Raw genomic sequence first — 16,913 nt, 5'->3', positions numbered from 1 at the left:
ATAATTGAAGTTGGTTAAGAATGTCAAAGACTGTTGTGAATTGTGATGGACGAAAAATCTCTGAAATAGAAGATCCATACTTGAAGTCTTGAGAGTTATTAAAAAAAAAAAAAAAAAAAAAAAAAAAAACCTTAAAATTAAATTAGGTTTGTGACTTGAGTTTGGTGAGGAAGTAGGAAGGTGAGACACTTGGAAGTAAAAATAATTTGTGTTTTAAGAGGGTGACTCAGCCACTTTCTCAAATTGCACTCAGTCTCTCTCCATTGTTGAAAAAGCTAAATTTTTAAAAAGGTACATTAAATTGTGTTTTCGTTAGCTAATTAAATTTGGTATGTTTTGTATGTTATTTACCTATTTTACTAAATATATAGATGCACAATTTAATTTATTGTTATTGAAAAGAATTTGGTTTTTCTTATTTGAAAATAATTTCTTAAAAAGTATATGTTTAACTCATTTTTATAAAACTAAGAGCCTGTTCTGATTGATTGAACTGAAGTGAATATTTTATGAGAGAAGGAAATTAAGAACTGAACTGAATTGATTTATTAGAGCTGAACTGAATTTTTAGAGCTGAACTGAAATGAAAATAATTTGAAGAAAACAGATCCTAAATCATTTTTATTCATTTAATTTTTAAGTGAATTGAATTTAATTTAATTTATTTTTTGTTAGAATTATAGAGAATTTGAATAAGTCGAGAAGAATGGAGTATTCACAAAAAGTATCTAGAGAATAAAATTCATATATTACACATATAACGTATTATTACATGCATTTTGAAAGTTTTTTTTTTTTATTTTTTTTTATTATTTTTTATTTTTTTTGAAAAGGGGGGAGACAATTTTGGATCTCATAGCTGATGATACCATATTTTAGCGGATCAATTCATAAATTGGACCTGACAGGATGGGATAGGGTCCATTACAGATCGGGCCTTTTATTAATCATTATCATAGTAGGGGGTCCAATATTTAAGCCCAAAGTCGGTGTTAGTCTCCATCGATACTACTGATAGTCAACAAGTCAAGTTATATTTGTGGTCCAGATTTAACTTGAATTAGTTGAATATTATTCCACTCCTGATTTAAGGAAAAAGACCATTGCAAATTTGTAATAAACAAAATAATTGTTACGTGTACGTTTGTTAACACTACGTCATTCAACCCAGTATACAAAATTTACAAATACGGTATGTTGCAAATATTGGGGATAAAATGCTATTCAATTAGATGAGTCAACAATCCAACAAGATCATTACAACATACTAAATCGCTCCTTATTTTATAACATAACATTTTATTGAAAGGAGCATTTATAAACCCCGGAACACATACAATTGCAATCGCACACACAAAATGTGTAACATGTAACCGTTTAAATGTAACACTTTGATACCACAAGATCGATCACATAATTACTTAATTTATAATTACCTTAGAAACACCCACACACCCTTTTTTTTTTTTTTTTTTTTTTTTTTTTTTTAATCACACTAATACAGTGATCAAGCTAATAAAGTGCATACTTCTTAGGTTTAAGTATATTATAAGATCAATGTAATAATATTGTTTTTGTAAACGAAATGTTTAGCTTAGCAACTAACACTGACTTTGCAAGTGGAAGCCACGCGCTTAGCACCAGGAGAGTCAACGTAAGGCTTAAGAGTTGGGTTCTTTTTGTATCCACAAAGGCAAGGCTTTTGCTCCTTTAGTTTATCACAACATGCCTTTGATGGTGTTTGGTTGGACATGATTGCTGGCGCGCAAGGGCTTAGCTGCACCGGACTGCAGGTCACCGCCTCAGTCGATGGTGTCACGGCTAGTAGTGTTGCCACGACAACTACCGCGAGTAGGGTTAGGGTAGCCATGCACTTGGCCATGTTGCTTAAAATGAAGAGGGGATATTTGTGTGAGTTTAGTGTGTAAGAGAGAGTAAGAATGAGCTAGAGTGGTGAGAATTTGGGTAAGAAAAAGTGTGAATTTATAGAAGGAATTTAAGAGGGAAAAGTGTGGGGTACCAAATAATGAAAATTTATGGACCAACATAATAATATTATGACTAAGGTTGGGCAGTTTTGGTGGTAATAATGTTATAGTTAGTTTGAGTAGTATGTGAACGTAAGTAGTAGTGTTTTGAAATGTGCGCAAATAATGACATTTGACATAGGGACCATCTTGATCCAAGCGGGGTCTATTTTGTTGAACATTTGGGGAATTGAAGTCTTGAATTATTGGATGTATAAATTAGTGGAAAAATTATAATATAATAATTCTAGATCTTGGATACTCATGTTATCTTGAAATTTAATTGTTTGTTTTTGTTGTAATTACTTCCTCTATTCTTTTTTACTTGACCTGTTCTTTTATCACGCTTGTCAATGCAAAACTTTAACGGTCAATAACTTTAATTCTACATAATTAAAAAATATAAAAGTTATATATTATGATAGTACTTATTGAGACGAATTCAAAATGATCCAACATGAATATGTTTTTCCTTACATATTATTCACAAAACACGGTCAAAAGAGGGATGGTGAATAGTGTAAAAGTCAAAGCGGGTCAAGTAAAAAAGAACAGAGGAATTGAAGTATATGTTAAAATATTACCCGATGAATTGAAAGTAACACTACTTAAAATTCATCTGTTTTACAAAATTGCTCATAATTATTGTACCAATAAAACCAATTAGAAGTAGCGAAAATGTTTTAAAGGAAGGTTCAATTAAACTAATTACCAATTCAATGAAGGAGCTTCTTTCAAAAAAAAATCAATGAAGGAGCGAGCAAGTGAATAAGGAAATTAAAGTAAGCTAGAAAGAGGTTTATAGCTAGAACAAAGAGTCTATAATGTAATATAATACTAGTTAAGGCATATTAGGTCTCTATTGAACGCTTGGGTGTAAAATTACACATTGTAGAACGAGCAATGAAAAAGTGTAAAATTACACCATACATGCCATGTACGACCTATAGGATAAAAATTGCAAACAAAGTAGTAACAAAATTAGGAAAAAACTAGTTCTGGTTCGTTTCTAAACAGATTCAATTCCTCTCGTTTACTTCCAAACGCAACTCCAACTGCAAGAAAAGAAAGTTAACAGTATTTCTTTTAAATTGTGACTTAAATTATCCTACATACATTAATAGGTACCATGTGATCACATTGTTACATATCAAAAGTTATATTCATATAATTTTAAGCAAACCATCTTCTAATTATATAAGCATGCATGTATGGGCTAGCTTTTTACAAAAAAAAAAGTTGAGGTCTTTTCATTCTACTATTAGATGGTTAAAGAATACATGCATGCATAGCCGAAGGCTGCCAAAAGAAGCATCATATCATCATCTACTCGATCTATTATAATAGCAAATCTTATAAAGTATAACCATTAAAAACATGATATCTGTTTTTCGGCTACTTTTTTTTTATCAAACGCTTTCACATCATCTAAGGGGTATTAATAGAATTCTCCGCGCTCATTCTTAAATCGTCTAACTTGCTAATATAATTCAAATTGGTTTAATCCAAACGAGGTTTCGGTTTATTAAGACATGTTTCTTAGCCTTTAAAAAAAGATAAAGTTTCTAAGAGGGCAATAAAGTCCCCCAAATTAAGAGCAAAATGTATTTTATAAGGAGAAAATAATAACTCAAGTGGAAAAACACAAAAGCCTTAGATTAAGGCCTTAAATTAGTGTTTGTAATCATTCCTAATTGAGCACTTGTGCTTAAGATCTCATCATGCCAATTATCATTACTTAGTCCATGCTTGAACAATAATGGGGATCATAATTCATAATGTACATAATCATATTCATTATATTCACCGGATCTCAAGTGATACTTCATAATCTCGAATGGCCGAATTCATTCTCCCGGTCTCTTCTTTAACATACATATATCATTTACCTTTTGCTCGTGCATTATAATTCGATATGCTCGTGTCCTACGCGTACACGATCTACACTAATCCATCAAAAACTTGGTGATTAATTGTTAAATACAAAAATATTGTCATGTTAGAGAAACTTCGATGCCATTTTAAGTTAATTATTAACAACAATAAGCTAATTAAGAGATTAAAGATTATATGGAGTATATATGTACCGTACGTATTAGCGAAAATTTGGGTTTAATTTGCGTTTCTTCTCACCATCTATTAACCTTACCCGTAGGTCATGTTGACAAGAACTCTTAACTAAAAATATGGTATCACTATCAGATATTGATGGCCATATTTGTTACAACAACAATAATCATACTCATATGCAAGTACTATAAATGGACTGATTTAACCGTTTTAATGGATTTTATAATAGCATACTTTCTCCATTTCTTTATTGTTGTAACACACACAAAATCACGGTATTTAAGAAAAGTGTACCTTACATGATATAATACATTTAAAATGAGGTTAAAAGGCTATTATGAGTATAATTAAGTGTATCATGAGCTTTAACTAAAGAATAGTACAATTATTATCATAAAATTAAACCTTCCTTATATAATTGTTGCATTTATTTTGAAATTTTGATTTTAGGAAAATGTTGGGATTATAAAGAAAAGGAGGAAGTATATTATATTTACACTAGTACATATGTTATATGTTTCTAACTGATAGTGTTCAACAAATTAAACGTACCAATCATTTTTAATTTTAGTCAAGGGTACACAATACTTCCTAATACGGGGTAATGATACTCTGTAATTTATAATGCTTTTGAGTTTTGAAGTCACAAATTCGAATCCAGTTCAATCTATCCATCTCTATATGGTTGTCGGGTCTTTTAAAGAGTTGATTTGTGCGCATTTTAGAACTTTTTCTAAGATAAGATGGGTTTTACTAGACTAAAATCCCCCATGACTTGAACTCCATTAAGTTAGGCCATAGAGCATGTACAAAGTACAAGCAAAATCTTTATTACGAGAAATTATAGTAGATTTGTCAAGTCAACATCTACATATTTTCTCATGGCAACCGAGACTAGTACTAGTCTTTCGTAAGAATTGTCAACTTAAATAAGACAACAATTTATGTAGTAGGTGGCTAGTTTTGTACTTGACAATCATGTAAGAAATTTCCGAAGTCCTCAAACCTATGTTTAAAATCTCAAGTAAAGTAATGGATGATAGCTAACGTAGTTAAAGTCTTAGAAATTTGTATCCGCCCATTACTTAGAATCAAATCTCATTTACATCATTTGTCCATAGAAAATGCGAATCAATTTGTAAATCGACAAGCTAAGATGTTGTAGACAAAATACGTACATATGTACCTGCTCCAAGACACAAACAAGTCAATTTCTACAAGATATTCCTTCTCAAATCATGAAGTATCAATACTCGTTTCATCGAAATTGTTGCAATTGCTTGTTCTTGTTTTATAGTCCGCATTAGTTAATAGTTACCATTTGACAAGATAAGTTGCTAGTATAGACGAGACAAATATGTACGTACATCCTCCTCTTCAAATTGATGGGACAGTTAATTGAAAATTCAATAACATTTATCATTTATGGTGGAATAACACAGGCCTCAATAATGAAAGTTACCAACAACACAAGATCAGAAGGTATTTTTCTTGTTTCTTGCTATATGCCCTTAAAGAAGGGATTCTACGTGCACCTCCCATTTATGTACTACATAGATGAGAGGCTAAGTGCGCCGCCTAAGATGGTTTCATCATTTATTAATTTATTTATTTTTAACGGTAAGGAGAAGGATCCGAATCAAACCTCAACTCTCACGGGTTTTTTTTTGTCCGATTTCATCAATATAGATTGGATACAGTCACACAAAACTTGTTATTAATTTTAGATACGTACACTATGCAATTATGCATAACACGGTTATTGAAAACCGTAAAAAAATCAAGTGTAACAACTAATAGGGGATTATTACACACGACCTTTAGTACTGATAGGACATTTGAGTAGAGGCCTGAGGCCGATGTCGATTACCTAAGATAATAATAGATGGACCGACAGATGAATTAACACTAAATTAAGTATATCTCTTTTCCTTTCAGCTGTCACCACAAACACGCGTAATTATGCCGTTATCGATTATATAATGTCAATCAGTATTTACCTTTACATTATTTTTCTTTTATTTATTTCATTATTACTCTGGACTTGCGATTCATAACTTGCATCCAAATGTTTTAAGTCAACCGTGATTAGCCAGGACTTAATTATGGCTTCTATGGTGTCAAAACAACATAACTGGCTCTCGGGTTCATTGAAAGGACAAGGGTTTCCTGGCTGACCTAATAAATTTCTCTACAGTGTAGTTATAGGATGTCAAAAATATAGTTGTCGTTTACTCGTTTGATTGAACAAAGGAAGTATTATTTTCCACTTTTTCTAAAAAATTCCAACTTTATGTCCCTGGAATGTAAGATGTATGATCAATATAAATAAGGGATCAAGTAATCAACTTATCAAATAGAAATCTTAATAGCCAGTATAGGTAAAGCTTCTGAGATTAAGAGTAAGCAAACTGAGAAGCCAGATAAATACTGCAAAACTGTTAATTCAGATTTCTGCAAAGTTACTTCTTTTGGCCTAACAAGCAACTTTGGACATTTTGTATACTCCTATTTAATCAATTGCATCATTGCATGTGTGTATTAAGAATTAATTATCTGCTCAATTGAAAGTACAAATAAAATCACAAGTGTTTTGTACATATAAATTGGTAGAAGGAACGATACAAATTAAATGAGGCAAGAAAAACTTGACATTGTGTCGAATTGCTCATCACTTGAACACGAAAAAGGGAGATGCTGCACAATTTATACAAAATTTCATTGGTGAGGCACATTGTCGTCCTGATTTTTTGCTTTACCTCGAAGCATGTCAGCAAAATTGCCCCTCATGATCCGCTTAAATCTCGTGTCTTCTGCCGCTGCTGGGGGTGGGGATGGCTGAGGGGGTTCACTTGGTTCCACCACAGAATCCAGAGCTTCTTTCTTGCCTAGCAACCCACCTTCACCAAATAGGTTGGTAACTGATGACGCAATTCCAAGATGAGCACCCATTGCCTTACTGATAGCATCAAAGGTCCCACCAGATCTTTCTTTCATTATGATCTCTAATGCCTCCTTGTGTGCTGGATCAAGTGAATCATGATCCTTGAGCAGGTTTTGAATGGCAGGTAAAAGGTAGTCTCGGACACTAGCAGCAGAAAGATCTGAATAAAAGAAAAGGAGTTTTGTCATCCTTTGATGATTGTTTAAACTATATCTAATTAAAAGTAAAAATAGATGGAATCAACTATTAGTAGCATAGACTTCTTAAATACTTCGTACAATACAAGGAACAGTTTAAGGAAAATCAGACATCTGTTTCCAAAGCCAACCTAACTTATGGTCAATGAACTCTATCATAGGCCTCTAGCAAGTATGATCATTAGAAGGTTCTCACTCTTCTCAGAGTTAATGCTTAGAATTCTCAAGTGTTTACGAAATAAACATCGGTAAAGATGACACAATGTCAGGAATCAATGGAAAGAAAGCACAATAAAACTCAAAAATAAAACAAACCTGTAGCATCCAGAGCACGAATTGCCTCACAAAATGCATTTGCTCTTTCACGGCGACGCATGACATCACTTATAGGAACAGGAGATGCTGTAAACTGGAAAATCTTAGACAGAAGATGTATATCATGTCAAGGACACAAATTACGGAAACAAGTACCCAAACACTAAAGGCATGAAGTCAAATTCAGCTCTAATAAAAGGACATGCAAGTTGTAAAATGGTATTGAAGGATATAATCTCTAAGTTTATCTGTGGTATGTGGTACAGCAACCACTAATGCACGGACCACAGCAATCAGTGCTTCTTGAGATCCATCCTCCAAGAAAGCATCCATTTGAATGCATATTTTCTCAACAATCTGAACAGTTCAATTTGCAATTAGCTGGATTTACAGAAGGCAATTTGATTACAGAAGGAAAGCAGAAATAACAAAAATCAGATATACCATATCACTCTTAAAATGCTGAGCTACAGACCCAAATGCATCTATGCTGGAATACTTTACACTCAGGTTTTGATCAGAACCAAGTGTGACAATGGCTGGAAGAAGATGAGTTGAGATTAATTTTGAATCAATATACGGAACCTATAGCAAACAAGAGTCAGTAACAGTTTCAGAACATGTCATTATCAGACAAGCCAAGAAGAGTGTGGCCTACCAAGACTCTCAGTAGGTTCGCAGCACTTATTTTCATATCAATGTTGGAGCTAACAACCATCTCCCATAAGATATTAAATATCATGCTATGGTGCTCTACAAATGTGCTGTGCCAGATGAAAAATACAGGTCAGAAAAATACAAGCATTACAAAAGCCAACTCTTAACCAACTTCAATGCTAACTACAAACCAGAGAAAGCGGACAGCATCAACTATTTCAGCATGGAGTCTGTGTGGCTCTTCTGAAGTATCTTGAACTAAAAGCTTTCTCAGATAACTTTCCAACTGTTCACGCTTGCTAGGAGCACCTAAAACGCCTGCCAATAGCAGTGGCATCACACACATGGTGGCAAGTCTCTCCATCACCGAGCTGTTTGGTTTCAAACCTGCAATAAAATGACAATATAAGCTCCTATTATGATGTGATGGCAATGCAGCTGCACATTGACAGTAGAAAGTAGACCAAGCTAGCAAAAAGACCTTCAATCTTTGGTAGAATGGAAGACGGGAAAAATGTCAAGTCAGCATTGTCACCAATTGATATCAAGAAAACAGGCAGCATTATGTGTGTCAGATAACAATCTCCGTATTGTTCAGATACAGCCAACAAAAACTGCAAAATCAAGTATTACGTCATGAACAATGCAAGAGAAGTTTTCTTGAACCTAGAAGCATCAAACGTATGTGCTAGAGACAAACCTTTGCAATCCGAGCTCTTAAATTATCTTCCTTCTGGGGTAGCAAACATACAAGCTGAATTAAATGGGGGAAGCATTCTATGTGCATCCACTCAAATGCAGACCATACCACTTGACCCCTGGCCAAGGATTCTTTCAGCACAAAAGATGTAATAAAAATAAGGTTCAAATTGATGCACAAGGAAAAAAGAGAGAATAATGTAAAGGAAGATCACCTGGCGTATAGTTGCAGCAAGGATTCAGAAAATAACATCCCTGCTGATTCAGAAGCAGCAGAAAATGGGCATGTCTCAATTGCTTTCTGTTTCACATATGGAAGCAATTCTGACAACATCCTTAATAGAACATCTATGTTCCAACGCTCACGTTCACCTAAGACATGTAGATGCGACTCAAGAGAACCTTCAACCCCTGAAAGGGGCGGGCAACGCTGAGTTTTTATAAAAAGAGTCATTAACCAAGCAAGAAAATCAGCACTGAACAGAAGCATAAAAAGTCATGCTGTAAGACCAGCACACCTGGGCAGAGTTTAAGATATGTGACAGCAAAACAATCAGCATGTGGTCCAGCTTGTTTCCCCATCTGACCAAAGTAGGTACTAACTCCTTAAGTGTAGCATCAACAACAACTCCAGCAGGATCACAGACTAACTGGAACATCAATTCCTCAACCTATCAAAACACAAAAGGAACCATTGGAGAGACATGTTTTGAATATACTTTTTTACTCATCATGTTACAACTAAGGGATGAGGCCTCTCTCCCTAGACCATGTTTCCTCAACCTGGCTCTAAATCTTACATTGTGGCCAATTCTGTCAAGTCACAATTCTTCTCCATGATGGCCTCGGAACATATGTAGTGAGGCTGACCTTGAAATATTTCTCTGTATTGGGAAAGTGTGGGAGCAGCAATGCCAGATTGTGTGCAGCAGCTTCGCGTACAACTGTTGCAGAATCCTCTACCAATTGTTGCACAATAGACAGGATCAGAGAATCACGGATCTCAGGTCGAACAAATCCTGCAAGCTCTCCGCATGATTGAGCAACAAGCAGCCTACGCTCCTCATTCTTGTGATTGATCTTCAAAATTTAATTTGGAAATGTTAACACACTGTGCATTTTCTGGGAACTTAATAGTAAATACATATATATAAAGTAGATTACCTGTTCCCAGCATTGAGGAAGCAATTCTGTCTCTGTTCTCATCTCACCAACATTCTTGGCAAGATTAACACAAGCCTGCAGAAAAGAAAGAAGATTTCAGTAAAATGAGAAAAAAAAAACTGCCTCATATTTAATTCTTCTTGCCTCATATTTAATGCTACATACATCCATTATAATTTTTCTTTGTTGTTCATCTGGACGTTTGATTAAATTAAATAGTGTATGTGTCAAAGAGTCCCGTGTGGTGCTTTCTGGATGGCGCTCGATTGCACACATCATCAAGGGGAGAAGCTCCTGTGGTAAAATAATATTACATGATTAGCAATCTACTTGGAATGTATATGCAAGCTGTGTGATAAGAATTCAGAAGCAAACCTCTCGATGTTGTATAAGAACATATGGAGCAATCTTTGGGAGTGCATCAGCAAGAATCTGGACTGTCTCCAAATTCTGCGAGGCAAACAAAGGCATATATCGTTAGGATATATGCTACATCACAAAATCATACAAAATCTAACGGAATTAAGGAATTACAGATGGCAGGTTTTTAGCCTTGCATGCATAATAGATAAAGGAGCAGAAAACTTGCCATCTTTTCTAAAGCAGGTGATACACTTGTATTGTCTGGAAGTTTATCTCCACAAATGTCAGCATCTGTTTGGCTTCCACTTTCAGGGCTCATTGCCTCAGGTGAATTTTTCTGGACATCATTCGCTTGGCCATTTAACATTTCGGCAGTATTAGACTCTGCATCTTCACTTCTTAAAGCCTCAAATTCAGATGATCCATGGACTGGAACAGATGAAACTGATTCACCTTCAGGGACTTCAACAGCTATTACCTCTTTCTGCACAATCTCCTCAGGGATTGTCGAATCAAAAACGGCACTAGCTAAAGAGGTTTCTGCCTCTCCTGTGTCCATCAGCATGGAATTGGTTTCTTCTGTGGGGTTTTCAAGGGAATGTGGCTGAGAATGATCAGCATTACTCGTTGACTGAGTTTTACCAGATCGCCAACCTTCAATTTGCATTTTAAGATAAGTTATTTCCACTCTGCAGTCATTAAGTTCCTTTCTTTGATTCTCAGACAACTGCTTCATCTTTTGCACCTATTTGTAATATATAAGAGGTATAAACTTTCCGGATAGAAGAAGATAGCAATTTTAAGCACAAATAATAAAGATATTGGTAATACCAAAATATCCTTCTCTTTCAGTTCCTTCTGCAAGCTATCTATTGATCTTGTCAAAGCTGTTATTTGACCATCAGCTACTTCTTTGTTCCTCTGCAAGCAATCCTTCTCATGGCTTAGTCTCTCATTCTCCTTTAACAGTGACTCCTTTTCCCTTAAAATTGCAATTTTCTCCTGCAAGGCATTCATATCAGCTAACACCTTTACTAATATAGCCCAGTGAGAGAGCTTCATACAGGCATATGTTATCACTTGTAGAGCCAATATTAACAACAATAACCTTTGCCTATGTCCAGCTTACACTAAAATGTACTGAGTTCAGTCACAAGAAATATGGATGATTAGTTCTACCAAAAAATAAATAAATAAATAATCTGAACAAATTTAGAATAGTATCTTAGACATACCTCTGCAGCCTCTTCAGTGGATGAAAGGTACTGATAATAATAATGACGCAAAGCATCCGGCACACATGCAGGTGAATTAGGCCAAGCATCCAGATTTTGGTCGGTCACCTACAGGTCAATATCTGTATTATAATAGGCAAGTACTAACTTTCATACAACTAATACAATTACCCTACAATCAAGTCAAGCTAGAAACAAGAACAATTTTTTAATCTTATTTATGTTTCATTGGAGTGATTCGAGTGAGTGTATCTAACATAGAGAATTGACTTACAATTTTACCAGTTTTCTGTTATTCCACTAAGCAGTGAGTGCCAAATTAAGCATGACTCAAGTGAACCAAATCATAATTGATCACTAAATTATGCCAAACATATCACAACCTAATTTTATACGTGAAACAATACATAAGTAACCAACACCAACAAGGATATCTGGCTCTATGCCACACCTCAAACAATAAACAAAAGGAAGATCAGGGACTGGATACCAGCTTTGACACTGGTCCTGTAGAGTGCTATAGTTAAGTCCTTTAAAACTTTATCTTACACTTGCAAACTTGGTTTAGTTAAAACTTGAAAGGTCAATATCAAATCAAATCAGGAAATAATTCCTCAACTGAATTTCTTAAGGCTTTAGAAGAGAGACATATATGAGAACAGCCTCTTTTATCCAGAGAATCACCCAAAATATATCCCCATACAAAAAGAATTCAAATAAAATGATAAAAATAGACATAGAGCCCAAACAAGAAGAAAGGCAAGGAACTGAAAAACCAAGAAGAAACATACACGGAACCTTAAAGTTTGCATTACCTCTTCATAGAATGTCATTGCAGTCAGACGATAACCTGCCATGAGCAAGTATTCCTTCACAGCACAATTAAGATCGTATCTTTCATTATCCTTCACAGAACCCAAGTTTGACATTGTGGTGCCCTTCTTCTGCCTTATTATATCAAGAGGTGGGTCCAAAGAAACATTTCCATTTGTACCTGCAGACAAAAGAGTACAAAGCTCAGAAATTATTTATACACTGGTTTATGGCTTCTTTTTTTTTTTTTTTTTTTTTGGGGGGGGGGGGGGAGGGGGGTGTTATGGGCCATCACATCGCTGCACTGCTGTAGTATCAGAAAATTTACCATAACAAAAGCAGAAGAATATTAATAAACACTGAAAAATAAAGCACAGATTACAGCATAACATCAAATGACCAAGACCAGCCATGTTGCACAGACTCGGATTGGGTGTCGTGTGTCACACGGTGATGGATCCATGACACTCCAAATTTTATAAAGTTTAATATAAGGCCACTATGCATTTAGGTGTCGTGTCGAAGGGTCAGAGGATCCAACACGTGACACCTGACGTAAAGCAAGGTGTCAAAGTAACATAGAAGACCAGAAAAGGCAAAAACATTATAGATCCTGCAGATTTAAGCTCTAGTATTGCTGGCCCTTTGCCCACAGCAGTACAGCACTGTCAGCATGCATAAATGTAATAAACAACAAACTGATCATAGTATATCTGCTAGGTTTATTTGACCAATTGCACTAATCAATTACTAATTATTACCAGTATCCGGGTTAAAACATATTGGAAAACATCAAGCTATAATTTAATACATCCATACAGATTACATGAGCAACTGCACTTGATCAAATAGTAATTAATAGCTGAGTCAAATGTAAAGGGAGTGAATGGGACACATATAAAAGCTCCAGATAAGGACTCTGAGTTGCAGGAGAAAATCTGAAACAGTATTGAACTTTTAATAGATAATCACACTGGCTCGAGAAGTGATAAGTTGACACTCCAAAAGTCCAAATCTGTAAGTTCTCCTGTCACTTTTTCAATACTCTACTAGAAACATACACTTATAAAGTATATAGAATCCAACCTACTGTGAGACTTACTGTTGTTTTCAAGCGATGGAAGTTCTGCTTTCTTCTGCAATTCTTCCTTTAGTTTTGAAGTGTCTTCCTGAGCTAATCGAAGTTCATACTCACATAATGCCAATTTTTCATGTAGTGCTTGTTTCTCTTCCAACAAACTTTGAGGATCTGCAACTGCTTTCAGACAAACAAATAGAACAGTACTAAGGATAAGGCATATAGTAGTCCCAATAAAAGTTGAGAAATTACCTCCTGCCACCCCCCCCCCCCCTCCAAACTCAAAGACAAGCCACAAAACCCACAACAGACAAATCACATGTAGAAGTCAGTAATGCAAATTTCACGCATAATCAGCAATCCAGATACACAAAATAAAATCATGCAATAATATAACAGTCTTTAATGTCCGCAACATATGTAGAAATCATCATATGAGACATGGCACTAAAGTTGGACACGAAACTTTTTCAAGTTCAAAGATTATCATAGTATATAATAATCATAATTGACGCCCACCACCTAAAGACGTACTTAAGTTGGATAAACTCTTATAAGCCATACATCTATTACTATTAGACAGCAACCACCAGAATGCCCTATCAACTTTCAAACTTTTCACCGAGTTACAATAATAAAAAGATCATGGGCATTCAACCATTCTCTTGAAGAAGTATGGAAAGTACAACTTAAAAGAATATTTGAAGAAGAGAAGCAAATCGTACAAAAAATAATAACCGAATAAAATTTGATCCATCGAATGCTCCACCACTGTGGTATTACAAGAAATTATGGCAATCTAAGGTTCAGGATGCAAATTTCAGGAGATAGGCTTGCTTCATTTCCCTGCTTTAGCGTCAGCATTTCAGTCAGGCTGTGCCACACAGCCCACACCCTTCTTCCCTTTGTAGACAAAAAAATCGCTAAAAATTGCTAGTAGTTGAAAAGCCTCCTTGTGTTGAGTGTGGGCTGCATGCCTACACTTGTGTGTGCGCGTCATGATAACCTCTTGTTTTTTAGTTTTCTACACTTCCCTTTTGATCATATGGGGTCTAACAATCTCATAAAGCAACTGCAAAATCATTCACAGGATAACTCATGTAATGTATCTATGTTATACTCTTTAGTTAAACCTATAGGGTTGCAACTAAAAAATTCCTCTGGCCTCCTAGTGTTGAGCACTTGAGTGTGGGCTGCATGCCTACAATTCTGTGTATGTGCCATGATAATCTCTTTTTTTACAGCCTTTTGCACTCCCCATTTGATCATACAGGGTCTAACAGTAGTCTTGTAAAGCAACTGCAAAATCATCCACTAGATAACTCGAGTGAGTGATTTATGCTCTTTGATTAAAGCTACAGGGTTGCGACAATAGCTGGCTAGGAAACAGTAAGAAAGTATAATTACCACATTTTAAAACTGTGACCAGATCATCCATAGTGGTAAAGATTTCGTTTTACCCTTTCATTTCCTTACTTTCATCTACAATAATTTTACACCTAACAAATCAATGGTTTTCCTGAATTTACATGTACCACGAAGCTCATTTCATATCATACAATTCATCCCTGAATCAAAGACCCACAAACTAGGCTATAAGTCTCTATCATTGTCCCTGAATCTTAGGTTCGGTATTAATAGATTTAATACTTGACCCTTTAGCATTAGAGCCAACTTTTCTAGATGCCTACTCCCCATCTTTCAATGTTCATGCATGGCATGTGGTTTAGCCATTTGTTTTTGGAAGTATATAGCCCTAAGTTTAAGCTAGCTTAAACTTGAATTTGAGCCTATCTCTATCTTCCTTGAATCTAAGATTTCATCATATCACCCCTCCCATTCACAAAGAAATATTTTTTTGGCAAGTAGCCTCATATCACCAATTCCAAAATACTACACTTTTAGTCATTTGATTTCATGCCAAATTTCTCTAAACACTAACGATTAAGAATTCGCCATACATTCACCAAAACATCCTTTATATTCCGCAATAGTTATGCCCTTCCATCCTCACCCTACTAATCATTTCAAGAGGGAGTCAGAGTATGTTCGAACAACCAACCATTTCATTAACAGGTAATGCAATGTTTTTCCCGAACATCCCAAAATAGTACACAAGTCTATAATTTGAAAATAGAGCGAATCAATGAACTACATTTTATGTCGAGAGCTTTCCACTCCAACCTAAACTAATTCAAGTTAAACATTATAAATACTCACTTATGGTATGAACTATATAGCCATAAAATCAAGCTTGCATGTGAAACTACTTGAATATTTTCACTCTAATGTAACATTTCAATTCTATCAATCAAAAAAAGAAATCTTCAACAAAATCATGCAAAGGCAGAAGACAAATCCTTGCCAAATTCAATTACAGTATAAACCTTTCGATTTGTTCCAGAAAGTTCCAACACAATTCGCCTGAAATACAAATATTGACCTACAAAACTACATTCGAATTCATTCACACTACCACCATTTATTATCGCCTACCAAACAGGCCGGAATCAGATCTTTCTAATCAATCAATTTCAATTACAAATCAAAATAAAATCAGAATCAAGGAAACAAAAAGACAAACCTCGAAGAGAATTGAAGCGAGAGATTTGATCGGGAGGAAAAAGAGAAGGATCAGCGAAATACTCCTTGAGACGAATAGCTTGAGCATCTCTACCATCATCAAGAAGCTCATGAAGTAGCTCGAAAGCAGTCAATAAGTAGTTCTCTTCCAATAGAAAGTTCACCACACAATTACACAGCGATGATCTCTCCACATCCATTGTCTTCTTTCTCTCTCCTCGATTTCTACTGTTTTATCAATCAGAATCCGCCATTGATGCTTTCGATCGAAGCTTCATTCGATAGAAATCGATCTGAGAATTGTAATTTTTTTGGTTGGGATAAAATTGCCAAATTGGTGTAGATGGATTTGATGATCTGGTTAGAAAAATGAAACGTGACGCTGTCGGTATTACTCTTTTACGGATTTACCTATACGGTTGTCTCATTTTTAATTTTTTTTTTTTTTTTACACGGAGTGTTATAAAATGATACTCATAGTTAAGCTTAGAAAAACTTGGCAATTCTGACTCGATCCGTGACCCAAAATCATTGACTCGAAAATTACTCGAACTTAAACTAACTCGATTCAAATCCGACCTGAAATGGAGCTAACCCGAACTTGACCTAAAACCCAAACTTGACTTGACCCGAAACCGAAAGTGACCTGACCCAATTTAAACCCGAATTAATTGGCCCGAATCGACCCGATCCAAAGTGATCCAACCCGAATTGACCTGACCAGAAGTGACTGGATTCCTGAAATGAATAGGTTGACTGGTTGACATG

General features: G+C 35.2%; 1 protein-coding gene across 2 annotated transcripts; it reads right to left on the bottom strand.

The window, feature by feature from the left end:
• Nucleotides 1-6,514: 6,514 nt before the first annotated feature.
• Nucleotides 6,515-16,590, bottom strand: LOC145642257 (uncharacterized). 2 transcript variants are annotated; one of them, XM_081693375.1, is made up of 20 exons: nt 16,147-16,576; nt 13,587-13,739; nt 12,487-12,665; nt 11,672-11,779; nt 11,268-11,438; nt 10,663-11,181; nt 10,449-10,523; nt 10,239-10,367; nt 10,074-10,148; nt 9,780-9,989; nt 9,428-9,580; nt 9,125-9,339; nt 8,911-9,028; nt 8,692-8,824; nt 8,402-8,597; nt 8,212-8,317; nt 7,998-8,138; nt 7,787-7,910; nt 7,554-7,670; nt 6,515-7,201 (listed from the first exon to the last, which is right to left on the bottom strand). In XM_081693375.1, the coding sequence occupies exons 1-20, from the start codon at nt 16,343-16,345 to the stop codon at nt 6,816-6,818; spliced, it is 3,507 nt and encodes a 1,168-aa protein (XP_081549501.1). In that variant the 5' UTR covers nt 16,346-16,576; the 3' UTR covers nt 6,515-6,815. The 2 variants fall into 2 exon arrangements, 1 of the variants encoding a protein (XP_081549501.1); XR_014115664.1 differs by lacking the exons at nt 6,515-7,201; nt 7,554-7,670 and having other exon boundaries at nt 7,998-8,092; nt 16,147-16,590.
• Nucleotides 16,591-16,913: the final 323 nt, after the last annotated feature.

Source organism: Chenopodium album, chromosome 8 (genome assembly GCF_948465745.1).
Source record: "Chenopodium album chromosome 8, dcCheAlbu1.1, whole genome shotgun sequence".
Classification (NCBI taxonomy): Eukaryota; Viridiplantae; Streptophyta; class Magnoliopsida; order Caryophyllales; family Amaranthaceae; genus Chenopodium; species Chenopodium album.
Note: the sequence above shows the minus strand (reverse complement) of the source record. Positions and strands in the feature narration are given on the sequence as shown.

Excerpts from the sequence above, each read along its gene's own strand:
- LOC145642257 (XM_081693375.1), bottom strand. The coding sequence starts at position 16,345 with ATGGATGTGGAGAGATCATCGCTGTGTAATTGTGTGGTGAACTTTCTA. Across the intron at positions 10,149-10,238 it reads AAAGAAAAATTATAATGGAT|GCTTGTGTTAATCTTGCCAA; the intron begins GTATGTAGCATT and ends TCTTTTCTGCAG. Across the intron at positions 8,318-8,401 it reads GATGCTGTCCGCTTTCTCTG|CACATTTGTAGAGCACCATA; the intron begins GTTTGTAGTTAG and ends CATCTGGCACAG.